Source organism: Dermacentor silvarum, chromosome 1 (genome assembly GCF_013339745.2).
Source record: "Dermacentor silvarum isolate Dsil-2018 chromosome 1, BIME_Dsil_1.4, whole genome shotgun sequence".
NCBI classification, from domain to species: Eukaryota; Metazoa; Arthropoda; class Arachnida; order Ixodida; family Ixodidae; genus Dermacentor; species Dermacentor silvarum.
The window spans coordinates 400,134,715-400,153,296 of NC_051154.1; the positions used below are offsets into that span (position 1 = coordinate 400,134,715).

Below are 18,582 nucleotides of genomic sequence, written 5' to 3' on the forward strand. Positions count from 1 at the left end.
TTTCCGTGTTTGGCGCAGGAGTCCCACCCCTGGTTATATCAGGACAAAGGCACATCTCAGTAAAAGTATGTCAGAACAGGTATCTTCGAGGAAAGAGCAAACCAGATCACACTTAGGCAGCAGGATTCGAATTTTAGTGAAAGACAGTGATAATGAACATACTGGCAGTCCTGGTTGGGCTTTTTCTTGAACGCATGAGCTGATACTCTGAGCTAGCTATCTGGAAAATAAGACCATCGTTTTAGTCGAGTGTTCATAGGTATAGTTTTTTTTTTTCCCATGCGAAGCTTGTCCACAGGCAGCTTGAAAGGCTTATTTTAACTTTTCACAAACTCATTAACTTTTTTCTAGGTTCTCGTGTCTATGGTGAAAAGTGCTTTCCAATTGAAAAAGCAGATTCCTTTACCTTGTGCTAGGACGGTTTGCTTACCCTTAAAGAAAGTAAACTCGGCTATAATCGGTCTGCATTTACCTTCACCGAACACTCCTAACCTGTGTACACACTCCAATTGTGTGCTGGTTATTTGTATTTCAAGCTTCTCAGAACAGAAATGAATTAGTTTTTTTTTCCGAAGCTACCCATCCTGACTATCTTAGTGTTCCATTCCAAGAAACAAGTTGCAGCGACACATCCGATTCTCCGTATCATCACACCTTGCGGTCTGCAATTGACCGTTTATGCCACTTAACGAATTGTGGCCAGCACTATTAGCCAGGTTAAGTGCATCATCTACGTAGTCACAGTAAAACATTGTAGGTGGCAAAGACGCATGCAGGGAATTCGTTTTAACCACAAAGAGTGTGCAGCTCAGCACATCACCATGTGGCCCCCACCAGTTTTCTGAATAAATGTCTGTGACAGAGTACTGCCACTTCGTACACAAAATGGTATTTTTCACAGCTCTCAATTATATTTAACTTTTCCCAAGATCTTCATGGCCAACAAGCCTTGCAGGATTTCATAGCGCCATGTCACATCATAGGCCTTTTCCATGTCTAAAAACATCAAAAGAAAAAACTGTTTGTGTACAAATATGTTTCTAATACTTGACTCAATTTTGACAAGATGGTCTGTTATGCACCTAGCTTTTCCCAGTAACTGCACTGGTTGCAAAAGTTATTTCTTTCAAAGAAATGAGTTCTGTTGATCCTCTTTTCAAAGACCTTACAGAGAAACGGCTTTCGGTCCGCAGCTGCTCGACAAAGAATGGTCCTTTCCCTCCTTAAGGATGGAAATTATAATCGCTTCTCCAATAATTTCAGGGCGGAGGCACTCAATCATTCCATATACGATTCGGTCAGGTCCCGGCGCGGACTTATTGCAGGAGCGCTGCAGGGAGTTCACCTATAAGACGACCTGCATCTGCGCTCAAGTGCCTTCCTCTCTATCAGCTCCTTGTGCCTTAGGAATTCATTTGAACAAATTGCAGAACTACATACCTTCTTAAACCGAATCCCGAGAGAATTCACCTGGTCTTGCAGGCTTTTTCCTTTATCATTTACTAACGGCGGACCTTGCATTCTTCTAACTTCTTCTAACCCTGTTCAAGGCTTCTTTTCTCATCTGTATACGAGTTACGTACTTTTTACAGCTTTCTTGCTTGGCTTGTCTGCGCGTCTTTCTTCCCTCTGGTTTAGAGCATTTAAAATTATTTCGAGTTTCTGCAGTGGGAGAGTCACGAAGGAGCCCACATGCTTTATTTTGTTTCTTACGCACTTTTCTACACTCTTCCTTACACCACAGAACACAACGTTTGATAGAGAGTCTATTTGTTTGTGCGATGCATTTAGAAGCAGAATCAACAACGAAGGCTGTTAAAGGGCCCTTAAACCACCCAGAGGTCAAAACTTAGTTGTGGTGTTGCAGTTGTGCACGAGTCTATAACGAACATGTAGCCTCGATAATTTTTTGAAATGGTGCCGTAATAGCGGAGTTAGTTACACGCGTTTGATTATGGAAACACAGCCCTCGCTCGTTTCGCTCTTTCCTTCACTACTCTCCTCGTCGGCTGGTCTCTCCTTCTCGCCCAGAACTTGTCCAAATGTCACGTGACATACGTCATCGCCAACGCGCTTCTAAAAACACTGTCCACTTCCAGTTAAAGCATGTCCAGGCTAGCGGCAAATACACCAACGGCGAACCGGCCCCCGTGCCGTACAATGCCTGCCGCGCGGGAGGCGTCTAAAGAAGACGGCAGTTTGGCCGGCGCACTGCCCGCCACACGATCGATGGGTCAATCGACGACCGCGAAGCTGTGCGCCTCCGCCACCGGCGACGCAAACATCGGCTGCAGCTTCTGTTCCAAGCAAAATAATTTCCCCTAGATAAATGATGCATAAATTGTACATTTTATGAAAACGATATCCATTGTCAAACGTGAAACACGAACGAGAGCTTGGATACTTGTCAAGCTCAGCTGCAGTGCACGGCTACCGACGGCAGGCGACCGGCTCATCTGTGCTCGCATTACAGCCGACAGCGCTGCTAATATCAGCGTATTTTCTTCTTTCTGTACAATTATTGCGAAGAGCTACAACAACGGTAAGAAAATATTGCAGCTTGTGAGTATCGGTGATTCATTCTGAAGCGCCGTTCGCTTTAGCTTTGAAGTGAACCGGAGAAGGCCTAGCGACGATATCGGCGCTGTCGAGCGATCACCGGGAGTGGCAGTGAGGCTGCAACACAAACGGGTCCCGGTCTCATCCTCTCTACGGCAAGGAAATCTCGCCGTTCGCAAGGAAAACCGCAGCCGAACAGCGGCCTGCGAATGGCGAGCAGCGTGCGGTGAGTTACCGTGCCGGTAAGGTGGACGGGCCTTATAGCCACGACTCAGCGCTTCTCCGCTACCCGCTGTTGCTGCTATGCAGGCCCGTGCTCATGCAAAGTGTGCTGCTATAGACCGTGTGTTGCGTGCACGTCTGGAAAAGCCAACACTGTTGCACTCTGTTAGCGCAGCTAATCAGACCGCTAAGCATGACTGTGTTGGAATGTGACTGATTTGGCACTTGCGTTGCAGGCTGTAATTACCGATTCACGAGGGCACACAAGCGAGCAACACGACGAGGAAGAGCGGGGAGTGCGCGTACCTGGTACCAGACAGACCGGAAGTCGTAGGTTCTTGTTCGACCAATGGACATCGTTGCGGCCGTTGACATCACCAGATGCACCCTGGTGACATCGTGACGACTGCTGAGGATACCGGAAAAGCCAGGAGAGGAGGACGGCATTGTTTTTTTTATTTTGTGGCGCACCCGCGGCGCGTAGCGCGGCAGCGTTTTGGCATCGTTGATCATGACGGCATTCTGAACTTGATGCGCGTTTACTTGAAATATTTAAAAAATATCTGAGGTGGTTTAGGAGCCCTTTAGCACATATTTCATCACGGGAAAAACGCGCTCTTCTCGGTACAGCTTCTAGTCGGCTGATTCGACCTTCCACTAAGAAACATGTGGCGAGCATTTCACCTGCTTTGTTGTGTTCAGCACAAGAGGAAAGTGGTCGCTGCCATGGGGGTTTTTAATAACATTCCACTGAATGTACGGCACGAGTGTCGGAGATGCTATGGTCAAATTTATGAAGGAGTATGTGTTGGGAGCAGTACTGTAAATGGATGGTAATAACTTTATTGTACTGTAAAATGTTGGTTTTTTTTTTTATTTAGAAGACAAGCCCCAGTAAAAAAAAAAATTGGAACTGCCCTCTTGCATCGCAGTGAGAGTCCCCCCACAGGGTGCTGTGTGCATTTAAATATCCAAGAACCACAAAGGGTTCAGGTAACAGTTGCATCTATTAAGGCCTTTAATTCTTGTTTATGGAGCTGATAATTATGGAGTATATAAAGAGAGCATATAGTAATCAGTTTATTTTGCAATACAGCTCAAACTGAAGGGCTGTCTGGAGTTCTAAGCGCTGTTGGGTCATTCCATGCCAAATGTCCCAGACATTGCGCTCGACCCTCCCCAATTCTTTATTTAAAAAATTGTGGTCAATCATTTTGGTGGATTATTTGCACTTGTAAGGTATTTTTGCATGAAAAATGTTTTCTTTACAGTGATTTGCATGTCGCCGGAGTAGGCGAAACCTAGGTTGTGAAAAAACACCCGCAACAATACAATACTATGCGGAGTGCCTAAGCGATCTGCTGGTTGCTGGAAAAGAGATTGCGCTTTCTTATTCTCTCCCACTGGTAGCAACTACTTTGCCTCACAATGTGCTTTGTGGTGAAGCAATAGGCGATTCTGCACCAATTTTGATTACTTTTTTTTTAGCTTTATCATTTTTACTGACACAGTACAACTGCATCCAATGGCTGGATAGTTGGCAGTAAGCGTGCGAGAAAAGTATTGAACCCGATGGGCAACATTGGCTCCCGATTCTTTCGTTCCCGAGATTGGTCAACCCATGGATTTTCACCACTTTTGCTACACTGGGCCTTAAGTCATTCTGGATTGACTGACACCAATTTTTTGGCAAAGCGGACCAGAGATTTTTCACTGCGCGCTTTGGAAGCCACAACCATGCTGGCCATCTGACCGAGTCGCCGGAGGAGCAACTACACTGAGCCCGCATGTGGTTGGGCCTTAAGTCATTCTGGATTGACTGACACCAATTTTTTGGCAAAGCGGACCAGAGATTTTTCACTGCGCGCTTTGAAAGCCACAACCATGCTGGCCATCTGACCGAGTCGCCGGAGGAGCAACTACACTGAGCCCGCATGTGGTGAACCCGCCGCACGGCGAAGAAAACATGGATCTTGACCATGGAAAGTCAAGGACCATCCGGAAAACAACATCCACACCCTGCCAAGTTCTAAGCAACTAAATCCGGGCGATCTTCCGACCGGGGGGCAACAAACAGTGTGGTGCCCCAGCCAGTGCCACCTACCAAGTTGACGTCACAGACATTTATAGAAAAGCGGCACACACCCAGTGAGCAACTTGCCGTCAAAAAGTTTAACTGAAGTGCGGTACTATACCCAGTTCCGCAACTACAGTGACCCCTGTCGGTGAGAAAGAGGGTCGTTGAAAAGCGGCACATGCACACATTGCCACATACTTGGCGACTCAAGTTGATCTGACGGTTTCAAACCCTGTTTTCTCAAGCACAGCAGACCGTTGCTCAACCCTTTATATGGACTCCACAATGGCCCAGGTTGGTGGTGAAACGTCAGATAGATGGCCCCCGTACTGCCCTTGGAAATCTGTCCATCCGCCTGTCTGCAACACGCGACACGATGCGCTCCATAGGTATACGTGGGGTCCCATGGGTTTACAGTAGAACCTCATTGATACGACTCTGCATAATAGTGCGTTTTTCTGGACGCTTCTTTTCCCGATAATACGATTTGGTTGGACGACTCTGCATAATAGTGCGTTTTTCTGAACGCTTCTTTTCCCGATAATACGATTTGGTTGGATAATACATTGGATGATACGATCTATTTTCCGGTTCCGTAAGACTGTATCAACGAGATTCCACTGTACAGCCTCGGAAGAACGCAGGGTAGCAGATCATAACAGTAATCGCAGGGTAGTAGAACGCAGGGTAGTAAAGATACATAACAGTAATCAAAAATGATACCGGTGCCAATACGGACCTCCCCCACCCAGTAGTCGAAATTCTGTGCAAGGGCCCCGGACAGCATGCTGTTTCTCTCCCAAACATCTACACGCATAGTGCACGGCCTATAGGGGGCGCGCCACCGATGGCCACCTGGAGGGCGCAAGTGCGCTCGGGATGCAGTAGCGGACGGCAACCCTTTGCAGCAACTATCGCTGAACTTTGCGGCTGCAATTTCTCCTTTGTTCGGATACCAGAGTGTTTCTTCCACGGTGGCAGCTGCAGGAAAGGCGCCGGCCTCTATGATGAGAGCAGACACGTACAGGATGTCAATGGAGTTAGGGACAATCACTAGTAGTCCACATACCTGCCAGGTCTGTCCCGCATACAAGTGCAATGATGCCCAGTTATACGAACTGGAGCTCATGCAAATAGATGCCTGGTTCTGTTGACCAAATGAATGTCTCGATTGTATTTTTTAAATTCTACCCTTGCCGTAGTACTGTTTCTGTTCCTTAATAATAGGCACACGTTGGTGCAGACTTGCATCTCAAATTATTCTGCACGGCGCAATGCCTGCACACATTGTAGCGATATTTATGCCGATGAATACATATGACATCGGCGAATAAGTGCCGTCAACGTCGCCTCAAGTAGAGTAATTGCGATTTTGTTAATGGCCATGGCATAAGGTGTTAATGGTGTACACTAGTCAATGAAGTCACTACATGCGCAGGTGAATAAAAGTGTGAGATAGCGCTGTAGAGCCAATACATTTCTGCTGCATACGTCGACAAACAGCATTTCCCACTGCAGTTGTGGCAATTTCAAATTCCCTTACTGACCTGCTTGGAAATATACAAAGCTAAAGTCTAACTTTGTAGTATTCTTTTTTCGAATGTTACGGGAGAGAGATGCCACACAATATATTTAAAAATGGAGCAGCGCCGGCCAAGGAACATGGGTCCCGGCGTCAAGGCTGGGCTTGGTCCTTTGCAGCACCACAAAAGCTAAGAAAGAATTCGACTGAGTACAAAATACACACGCAAAAGGGACTGAAACAAACATAGCACTCCGCATGGTAAGCCTGCTCAAACAGCATTAAAGTGTAAAGACTTCCCAAAAGGTGACGCCACCTTTTCAGTGAAAGTCAAACAGTAATTGTCACGAAGCGGCATATTTTCGAGAGTTCGAGGGGTTATTGACCCCAATTAACCGTCGCCAACAACGTGGTGCACTCACTATGCGGCGTATAAATTCGATTAGCGACTGCCACGGAGCAACATATTTTTGAGAGTGGTTTTGACGCTGATTAGCGACACGCCGAATTACGGGCGTCAAAAGCGTCGTGGCCTCATGGGGTGCCATCTCCATTCGAGACGCGACACGCCAATTACAGACCCAGAAGTGTGCGTGTATGTCTGCGTGGTATGCCGGGCTCGTCCTTGGCCCTTGACATTGGGAGAGAGGAGGATCTGCGGTTCTTCGTCCATGGTGAAAGGGATGCGGCCAAGTCTGTTAGGAGCTAGGAGCCGTGAATTCGGAGAACTCTACATACCGGCAGTTTCCCTACATAGGGAACTAGGGAAAGGATAGGCTATTTAAGCGCAGGTTTTGAGCCTTGTTATTTAGTCTAAAAGCTGAACCTATGCGCTGCTGAGAAGCCGTTGGGGGGCTAGTGCCATCCAGTATCGGCTGGGCCGCCTGGCCACGTCAGAACTCCGAGGAACTTGTTGACGTACGAGACGTCAAACCAGCGTCTGCAACGAAGCTCACGGTAGGTCACCTCAAGTTAGCTCAACCTGCTTGAGGGAAGTCGTCAGATCTAGACTCCCGGGAAACCCAGCTCAGCTATTCGCATCCACCTCGACAAGATCGGACCGCCAGCATTCTTTGGGAAAGCTTTGTGCACCGACTTCCACGGTTTATGGACTTGCTGCTGCTGCCCGGCCATGCGTATGACACCATTTGTTTTCTTTTGAACTTTGATTGCTCTTGAACTTTGTTTTAGTGAAAACTGTTAAGTGTATCCTTGTGTATTTGATCCTCGCACTGTTTCATTTTTATATCTACTGTTCATTGCTCGTATTTATTTGTCTTCATCAATGTGTTAGATTAAGTTCAGGTGTGTTAGTCTGTCTTGTGTTTTTTTATTATTGTATTTTATTAATCTGTGTGTATTTATCAGCCGATAAATATCTTGTTTTTTTGTTTACTCCAGACTCTGACTCTTATCACTGTGCTCGCTTGCGTACGGAACGACCAACCAGCTTGTCTACCCCGTCGATTGACTTCGCGCCGACGACGAATCGGGGACAGCTGTGACAGTAATCCTTGCCCTGAGCTCCCTGTTTTCTAACATTTCCTAAGAAACCACAACATTGAAGATGTCCTCGGGTGAAAAGAATAAAGCTGTTGAAGCACTTGCCTGTAGTCATTCCGATAAACAATAGTGAATTTAAGCCCCCTTATCTATAAAAGAGGCGAAAACCTCGCATATAAAAAATACCAACAGTTCTGCATGAAGTGAACTAACAACAGTTCCAACACACGCGACGCTACACATAAAATAGGTGTCCAAAAAAAGTGGGCACCTTGCAGTACCGGTGCAAAGCTGGAGTAAACAGCGGAGCTGGTGATCAACCTAGCTTCTTCTATGTTATACTAGGTTTGGCCAAGTTTTGCTAGAAAATGCCAAGCACTGCTAGGCACGGTATTCCGAATTGGCTCGCCGCCGACGCGCAGATTGTCACTTGGCTGCGTGGTGCGCTTCGAGATGAGTGGCTTCTCCTTTGGGTGTCCGGATCTTCTTTGGTCGTCCCATGTCAAGGCGAGATGTACTCACCACAGAGTCAACGAGAGTTGTGCCGCCGTCACGGTGGCTTATCTCCCCGGTGACGTCACGGACAAGCTCCACACTTGACGGGGCGTGGCTGATCGAAACTTGCCGAGCCGCCACCAGAGGCGCCCTGCTGCAGTCACGGACACACCGCACGTTCGGCGCTAATGCAGGGAAACGGGGAAGTGCGGATGGCGTCGGCAGCAGCTCTGTGCATTGCCTCATTGGTGCTGCTACAATTCCTTTCCGTCTCCATCTCGCTCTCTCTTTCCCTCTCCCAAGCATTTCGCATGCTCTTCTTCCCTTTCCTTAACGTCCCATGTCAAGGCAACATGTGCACGGGGCACACGCCGCTTCGCAAGGTGGTTGCTAGGGAATGCAGTGACGTCACAGCTCGGCGAGCTTTTGCGGCAGCACTTTTTACGGTTAGCTAGAACAGCTTCGCTGTTAAAACAAGAACTGTGCGACAGCTGGGGTGACGATTACCGGCCCGCATAAAACCAACAAAATCAGCAAGCCTCGGCAGTTTTAACACAACACGGTAAAGCGGCACTGTTGCAGCCATGCCAGGGCATGAAACCAGCAGGGCTGCAACAGTGCCCTTCTTCTAGGAGACAATGTGCCAGGGAAACCAAGGCATTTCTTCTACCATTGGAAGGAGCCACTTTGCAAGGACTACAAGCGCTGACGACTGTGCATCCGATATAGCACTTGATGACAGCAGGATGACACCAGCTGACGATCTGGATTTCGGCGCATGTGCGATTTTTGCAAACAAACATTTAAGTGATTGCCAGCTGGACAGTCTGGACGGCCCCTTCAGTGCATCGGTGGGGCGTGAAACCGGCATGGCTGCAACAGGGCCCTTCATCTTCATGTTGTTTCTACTGCTTATACAGATTAGTAATACAGAATCTTCTTAATTTTTTTCCATTGTTTTTCTTGCCGGTTTCGCCCAAAAAATTGTTTCACTGTGTTCTGTCGCACTTCTATATGCAACACCGTTCAAAAAGACCGTTTCACCTGTTTTGTCGCTTCTCTTTTATTTTTTACTTTTGATATTACGTGGCAACGTTGAACCGAATCCCGAACCTACAACTGAGGCGACCTTGCAGCAGGCCAGAACACGATTCAGGAGTATTGAATCTGTACAGGCTGCAAACAAGCTCGCAATAGACAAACTAGTTGGTCATGCAAATCTCTTGAAGCAAAGATTGATGAAATAAAATTCATCGGTCACAGAGTGCGTCCAACAGTACGAGAATCAAGGACGAGAGTCAAAGGTTGACGACCGTGGTAGAAGGTGCAATCTAATTTTTCATGGTACAGTCGAATCGCCCTACAACGAGGATTTTCCGATTTCCCGTCAGTTGCCCATAGAAAGTAATACCCGTGTCACACGGGCACCCACAAACTCCTTTACGATAAGGGAGTGCGAAACTTCCTAAGGGAGTTCGACCTCAAGGATGTTGTGGCCATGTCACACGGCCAATAACAAGTTTTCAAAAGAAGCCGCCAGAGGCGCTATCAGCGGCGTTTGATGTTTGTAGAATTACCAAAATGTAACTTCTAATTACGCTCACAGCTATTATAATTAACGCTCCTTCCATAAAAAAATACTATTTATTATATTTTATGCGAAAAACATACACCTCGCTAAAAATAACAGTGCTGACAGCGACGCTAGCCACCCTGTGCTTCTCTGTGTTCCTTTGCGGTGTGGCGAGTAGGCTCTGCATGGCTCTGTGTTGTTTTACCCAAACAGTACTCAACATTTCGTGCACTGTGGTCTCGTGAGCTTTTATTTTGTGCACTGTGCCGTGTCAGTCATGAGTGACCAAGTGAAAGACGTCAAGAAAAGCCTATAGCCTACAGGTCGAGAGTATAGTCCAGCAGCAAGCATAAACATTGCTGAATTGAACGTTTATTTATTTCAACAGAACTGTTTTGAATAACACTCGACATTATTTTTAATGCAAACCATAATTAAATTCTCAGCTTTACAACAACAAGCATGGGCACGAGAGTACTCCCTTCAGCCGCTGAGGGAGATCATCGATCTCCCTTGACCAAAAGCTCCGTCAAATCCCTTAGTGGAAGGGCGACTGTGTGACATCGCATGCATCTCCCTCAAGATAAAGACGACAGAGTTAAAAGGAGTTTGCGGATGCCCGTCTGACAGGGGTATAATACAAAAAAAAAAGTCCCTTCATAATGAAGGCGTTTTACTCGGTATTTATGCTTCAACAAGCTTTTCAAGAACGAAACTGGGACTGAATTGAAATAGGAACTGCCGAGCAGTCAAATTAGAAGGCCCTTCCAAAGCTGCGACGATTGTATGTCCGCTTGAACAAGGTTCTCGCGAACAAAATCAAATTCAAAGTACAGTAAAAGCTCGTTAATTCAAATTTCGCGGGGACGCCCAATGAGTTCGAATTAAACCGAAATTCGAACTAACGAAATTCATTGAAAAAACAGCAGGCATTGAGACCGGGTTGTTGGAAAATCACTCAAAATATTTACTTGCGAAAATAATGCGTGATCACTGTCTGTTTCTCTTCTTCGAATGCGATCGCCATAGCCTTGTTTTCCAACGCCCGAACGTGGCAGAAAGCATCCTCTGCGTCTTCCTCGAAGCTGAAGAATAGACGCGCGACACGCATAGCCTCCATTAGTTCCAAAGCTGAGGGCTCGCTTTGTGCGACGTGCAACGGCTCGCTTTGTGCACGTTGCACGTCGCTTTCAAGATATAGCGCCCGAGCGGCCGCAGCCGCTGCTGTCACAAAGATGCCAACGTCTCATCGTCTGGGGAAAATGACAATCCGCTAGACACACTAACTCCGGCGACTGCTTTGAAAGTAATGGATCCTTTTCACTTCATCAGAAAAGTTATCAGAACCCACGACAATGACATTGCGATGGCTCTTTTAACGGACTGTGAGACCCGCGTAATGCCATTGCTTGCCGTGAGGCGTAAGAAATCCAGGCTGACCGACGTCTGGAAATAAAACTTCCGGTAAGCGCAAGCTTGCCAACTTTGTCATAAATATTAAGTGAAATTGTGATAATTTCAACCGCTTCATTGCGATGGTGTATGTGCCGCAAAAATGAGTGTTTTGCGATCGGCTGGGCACGCGCGTTGGGTTAGGCATCGGCTGCAATGTACGAAAAATGCTGTAACAGCGGTGCGAAATGCATTCTCTCGTGAAGTTGACACTTTATCAGCTGCCTTCGGTACGTCTCAACCTTTGCCCCCACGCCATCGCCAAGATTTCCCGGACGATGGTTTTGGTTTCGTTCGCGGCTCTGCCGTTTGGCATACGTATATACCGTATTTATTCGAATCTAGGCCGATAGTTTTTTTCAAATAATCACATACGAAACTCCAGGGTCGGCTTAGATTCGAGGATTTTTAAAAAATGCGCTAGTTTTTAACTGACACTGATAAATATGGTACATAGTTAGCGCCATCTAGAAAGTCAGTATCGCAGCCGCTACTAGCCGCACCAGTAGCCAACTGAAGTACACGAGCGACGTCGCCATTTTGACCTGCGTCGTATCGGTAGTATCGGTATGGTGCAGCATCGGCGCGCGGTGTGGCGTTATCGTAATGGCACCAAATGGGCGATGCCACTATAGTGCCGCTTTCTAAACGAATACTGTATTTACTCGAATCTAACGCGCACGTTCAACACGACCCTAAATCTGCGTCGGCATTTCAGAATGGCCGCCTCGCACGCGCGTCGAGCCTAGCTACCGTAGCATGCGGAAGCTTCCTCCGTGTGCTGCAGTACACGTGCTTAGGCAATAGTCTACCGTCTGCCTTCACTTCTCAGCGTCTGCTCTATCTATCAGCATGAAGTACCGAGTTCATCATGATGCCGCATTTAAAAGGAAAGTGATCATCTGTGCGGAGACGGACGGAAATCGGGCCGCATCACGGGCGTTCGGAGAATCCGAAACTTGCGAGCGGGACTGGCGCAAACAGAAGGAGAGGATTTTCGCCAGCAAAGCAATGCGGAACGGTTTCAGTGGACCGAAGCAGGACGTAATCTGCGACAATCCACTCCGGCGATACGATCGCCTTGGCCCTATCTTGAAAGCAATCTGCGACGGGTAAAGTCCGCCGCGCGCCGTGTTTTCGCCGCGCTGAAGCGAGAGGCGTGCTAGCACGAAGGCGCGCTTCGTCTCCAGCGTTTTGACAGTTCGTTTCCGCGGTCAACGAGCGAGATGTGTTCATGTTTGCTTGAGCGCGCGTGACACCGTGCTTGTTAATAGCGGTCTACTAATTTGCTACCGCATTCGATGCATCGCCTTTCGGGCGAAACTGCGACTTTTTTTTTATTCATCGCAACATCAGTGCACCGGGAGGAAATTATTTTTCCAAATGACAGAAAGTTGTATTTCAGTTTGAAAGCATGAGGTGCGCGGTACTGGTAAAGGGCTTTTTCCCCACGGAAAACGGGTGCGCGTTACAATCGAGGAAGCGTGAGAATCGAGTAAATACAGTAGTTGTGCTAGCCGTAGAGGCATCGTCAAACGTTCAAGCCGGGCGGAACTTCGGCATCCGTCTGTCGTTGGAGGGGGCCACGGGAGATGGTTTTTGCGTGCGCCGCAACGTGCGCTCCTTCCAAAAATGCAGCATCTCTAATGCGCTGGATGGTACTGAATATAGCGCACTGTTTGAAGATGTCAGCAGTAAGGAAGATAGCGACGAGGCTAGCAGCGATGGCGACATAGAATGAGCTCGGCATGTTCATATTTAATAAATGCTGTTTCATTTTGCGAATGCTGTCCTCGCTTTTTCGTTCGGCCTACATTCGAGGTAAGTTTTTTTTTTTTTTTCTGACTTCGAACTTTTGGGGGGTCGGCTTAGAATCGTAGTCGGCCTAGATTCGAGTAAATACGGTAGTACATACAAATTTTGCGTCAACGAAGTTCCGCCACAACGAAATTTTTTGCGTGTCCCGTGAATTTCGTTGCAGCAGGACTCGACTGTATACCCAAGAAAGAGGCTAATTAGACAAACATTGACTCTGACAAACAAATCTTGGATATATGTTCTTCGAAGTTGGGAATTTCCACTGTTAAAATAGAAAGGGCTCAGCGGTTAGGACGCTTTCGCACTGGTAGGAGTAGACCTATTTATGCAAAATTTGCCTCGTTTAAAGAAAAGCAGCGCATTCTAAGCAACGCAATAAAGTTAAAGGGTACTGCCACAGGTATTTCTGAAGACTTTTCGGAAGCAGGATGAAAGAAAAGAAATATTTTGTGGGACTATGCAAATGTACATAAACAGGACGGCGTTAAGGCTACCCTTAGGTATGATTACCTACTCATGAACAGGCAGTTTGTTTGCGATGACGTAACAATGCAAGCAGCCTCACATAAGTGACCATACTAGGTAGTCTAGCTCTGTCAACCTTTCTACTGAATTGTAGGAGTATGAAAAATAAAGCCAGATTTTGTGCAGTCAAGCTTTCCTTCATTCTCGGCACGGAATCCTGGTTAGATCCAGACATTGGTGATCACGAGGTATTTCCAACACCCGCTACACAAGGGACAGAAGAGGTGCATTCATTCTCATAGCAGCATTAGGTCTTCGCAGAGTCAAGTGGATGTTGGCATAAGTGAAGCAGTGTTGTGCAAACTAGAACTCGTTTTCAAAGCATAATTGATAGAGTGCATACGATACCACAGTCTTCAATTTACTGGATATTAAATGGGACCATACTACAGTTACCGGAATAAGCAACGCAAAAATTATGAATATGGTGAATTTGTATGCAATGCACCAGCTAGTCCTCTCCCAACGCGGGGAAACAGTATTTTAGACTTGCTGTTAATGAATCGACCTGATCTAGTGCATTCAACACTCGTTATTCCTGGTATAAGTGACCACCAGGCTGTCGTTTCGATGATGTCACTATTAAAACCCCAACCCATGTTAACAGAAGAGTGTACAATTATAAAAAAAAAACCCTCCTCAGGGAGCTATCTGAATGATTCGTAAGCATTTTGTAGTAACGATGTGGTGTTCAGTGCTCACACTCAACCCTCCTGGTAATCCTAGCACTGCTCAGCGGCTGCGGTCATCTTGGTGCCATTACGGTAAATGCGACAGCGCTGTGGCGACACCAACTGCTGCGGAAGGCGGTGCAACGTGAACTGATGTGGCAAGCGAAATACTGCAGATGGAGGTGCCAGGTGCACCGATGACGTTTCGATCCAAAGGCACGGCTGCTCCACAGTTCCGGCTTATTAAAGGTCATAAGGCACTGGCAAGACAATGTGAAAAAAAAAAAAAAAAAAGACGTCGGCCGAACAAACAGAGAAGGGACCCACAGGCGAGAGAAATAAGAAATGAAGAAAAAGGAGACGCCAGCGGAGATGAGCGGGCATTGCTGACGTGGTCTAGAAGCAGTTCCATCTCCAGCTGTGCTCTGGAGACGGGAGGCAGCAGCTTCGGGGACCACGGACCGGAGAGGGCACATTCGCGAGTTGGCCAGTAACTCCAGCTCCTGAGCCCCGACTGCGTCGCCGTGGCTGTATTCCGTGGCCCCAGTCCAGCGCCACGTTGCCGTAATCGGTTGCTGTCATTTGCCACGAAGGTAATTGCCAATGCCACGTCAGCGGTACAACGGCCGACTGGCCCAGACCACGTCCTGTGCCACATGGGTCTCGGCGCAAGAACGCAACATCATCGCTCTCGACGGAGGTCGACACCCACGTTGCATCGGAACCACCCAGGCCCGTCTATTGCCACGCTGAGCCGGAGTCCAACACTACTGTCGATGGCAGAACGTTCGTTTGTTCGTGAATTCGCGTTGGTTAGTCGAGCGGAGGAACAATATGTAGTTGAGGGCTTGTTTGTTTTTTTATATGTATAGCTAGTTTTTGGAGTGTCTCGTGTGTGTATAGTGTTTATAGTGTGTCAGGGTAGTTTGCTGTTTGTTTTTTCTTCATTACAATTTTTCTGTTTGAGATAAATGTTCTTTTACATATTTGCTTTCTGTCTCTGTCCGTTTCTGGAGCGCCAAAATTCGCGACACTAGTACATTCCCAACTGCAGATGTCACGTGGTCACAGAGACGTGCTCGTGCCACTGCTCGTGCGTTCGTCATGTTTACTAGTAATTTCAATTAAAAACTGGCGCATTTTTTAAATCGTTGAATCTAAGTTTGGTACATGATTATTTGAAAAAAACAAAACTATCAGCCTAGATTCGAATAAATACGGTAATTAGATGAAAAGTGTCAATGAGAAAATTGTAGAGCAACATGAAAAACTCCTGATACAGCTTTCTGTTGCTGAATACATGCTACATAAAAGCTTTTTTCTGAGCGTGAAAGAAGCCCACGAATAAATGCAAAATTGCTGCGTGACTGGCCGCTCGAGGCACTTCGCGTGTATTCGCGGGCTTCTTGCACGCTCGGAAAAACACTTATGTAACACGGGGCAACAGAAAGCTGTATCGGGACTACCGTGTATGGCAAGGAAATGAGCGGCCCCGCTCCGCTCCCAGACCTCAAATGCCAGCTAGAAAAGAAAAGGGGTTAGTGCGAGTTTCCGGGTAACAGAATTCCGCTTTCTAGTATATTCAAATTACAATGCGACGCTATCATGTCTGTAGGTTGTGTTTAAGTCGTACTTTACGAATTTTTTGACCCATTTTATTTTGAGAAATTAAATTAGTTCAGTAACGCCTATGCAGCAACCACACGGATGCCTGCGTGGTATGAGATGCGTGGTTCGGGATGATTTTTCTCTAATGGGCAACACCACCAACACCGGCACCGGACTTTCTGTGACACGGGGCCCTTAACGCTGTCGCGTTAATACATTTCATGGTTTCACACCTACTTATCTACAAAAGTGGACAAGATACATGCGTCTTTGGTATAACACAGCACTCATAATGCACAACTAAATGAATGAAAATTAACTGGTAACCTAAAGAAACCAAGATGAACCTTCACGAATTCATGAGAAAGTAGCTTCACGCTCAGGTGGCTCATAAAACAGCATGCTAGCCCCCCCCCCCTGCCCCGACTAACTGCTGGTTTCAACAATTTTTGCAAAAAATTCCAGGCACAAATCAAAATTTTGCTTTCTAGCAGTCACTAGAATTTAGCGTCATCTCTCAAATTCAACAAATTCCATTCAAATCAGTGCATCGGTTGTCCCTTTGCCCAACTTGACCTAACTGTAGTGCTCCATGTTAGTGCAACACACCACATAGTATTTTCCTAAGCACTGTTTGTTCAGAACACATTCTCAATATTTATTCACTAGGTCATGTCCTCAGCTACTTTAGAATGTAGTGTAATTCTTGTTTATTAATGAACTATTAACAAGTCCTAAGTGGATACTGTCAAAATCTTATTAGGTTATTAGGAGCTAGTATGGGAAATATGGAATGTGGTACCAGTTGCCAGCTACATTTTGTTGTTGCATCTATTCTGCTCACAGTATGCCAGAAGTGGTAATTTGCAAATACAGTGCAGCCCCCTCCCTTGAGGCTTACAGACCACTTCAAGGTGCATGTACTATCGCACTCGGTATGAGCTACACAATGCGAAAGCGCGTGGCAAAGCAGCCGCGCGTAATAGCTCATACTGAGCGTGGTAGTACATCCATGTGGTCTCAGTCATATGTGCACAGGGGTGACCCTGAGAAAAATGTGGTTTTTCTTAACACTTGCTCTGGAGGTGCTATCTCCCACGATTTAGTGTGCTGCTGCCGCCCATTCAGGTTCTTTTTTCACTTCGCTGGTTGCCATTCCAGGAGTATTTCAGAGTTCTCATGTGTGTTGTTACTCATAAGTGATTTCTATAATTTCTATCTCACTTCCTATCACCCCGAGATCATCTATCTCCTGTATGCATGCTTAGTTTACAGTCTGTCTTGGCAATAACTGGTAGAACAATGACTTACTGCGAGTATGTCTCACTCGTTTTTCTGATGGGCACCCACATGGCATGCCTCGCTTTTGCCACGTGTCCTGGGGCCACATTCTATCCCCGTCATTCTCCTGGGTTCAGACGGGGCTTGGACGCCGCCGTCCTGGCAGATGCACCCTTGGCCCAACACACGACAAAAGTGCAAGTTGAATGTTACAAAATACGGGCCCTTGTGTCAAACCTGTTGACCATTTCTTTTGTGAAAACTTGATTATGCTAGTTTAACCATGCATTCAATAGCAACCCGTTTATAAAACTGCACACATTAAAAACATTGTGACTTCATTTTCACCTAAACAATTATTAGCTTATTTTTTCTTGAAATAAGACATCTTTTGCGAGCGTCTTTTGAAGGACAAGATGAAAATAGGCTCACCACCCAGGACGTGGTCAGCAGAAATGGTCTTCTTCTGTTGCCGGTTGCAGATGTCGTTGGCCTCGGTGGAAAGGTGGTGGATGAACTCGGTGCAGCAGGCCAAGATGAGCTCGCGCGCCTCATTGGCAATGCGCACATTAGGGAGCAGCTCCTTGATCATCTTGTTCATGGCAGCACGCGGGATTGTGAGGTCCTCATCCTCGGCACTGGCTGCCTCTGCAGCGATTGCATGGTGCCCCATTAGACTGGCCCCACAACAAACACCTCAAGTTATTACCCATACCCAGTCAAATAAGAAAAAAAAAAAAGAACAGTTAAAGAGCAATCTTTACAACACAAAGCAAAAAATACATAACAATTCAAAGTATTAGGTATTGATAAGAAATGATAGCAACTGCTAAATGAAGATGAGTGCTTAATGTGTGATGGGAGGCAATTGCACAATGATAACACAGTAAAATAAGCTGTATGCCTTCCATAGCTTGAGCGTATTATTGAAGGCTACAAAAAATTTATATCACAGGCAAATCTAGTTGGGTACTTCACTCAACCAAATATTGGACCAAATTAACCGATTTGAACAAGAGAACTGCGAGAATTATTCTCTATACATTATCAGTTGTTTGTGCTGTCACTCCACCAATCTTGTGAAATGAGTGAAGGACAAGAAAGACCGGTGCTCATGGAAGACCTTCGCTTTGTGACAGCACACACAACTTTGCCAAATTGGTGAACACCACCCCTGTGATGGAAAGTAAGCTGCTCAATTTACAGCTGCAGTGAGAACCTTCAGCCATGGCAACCGCTCCACAGCCTGTGCACATCAAGTGAACCAGGCACTTGA

The 18,582-nt window shown here is 46.6% G+C and overlaps 1 protein-coding gene across 1 annotated transcript in view; it reads right to left on the bottom strand.

The window, feature by feature from the left end:
- Positions 1-18,582, bottom strand: part of LOC119437544 (protein Dr1) — an 82,995-nt gene that overhangs the window by 49,054 nt on the left and 15,359 nt on the right. Inside the window, exon 3 of the mRNA XM_037704542.2 lies at positions 17,739-17,954. Coding sequence (XP_037560470.1) covers positions 17,739-17,954 — 216 coding nt within the window. The remainder of the gene's footprint in view (positions 1-17,738; positions 17,955-18,582) is intronic.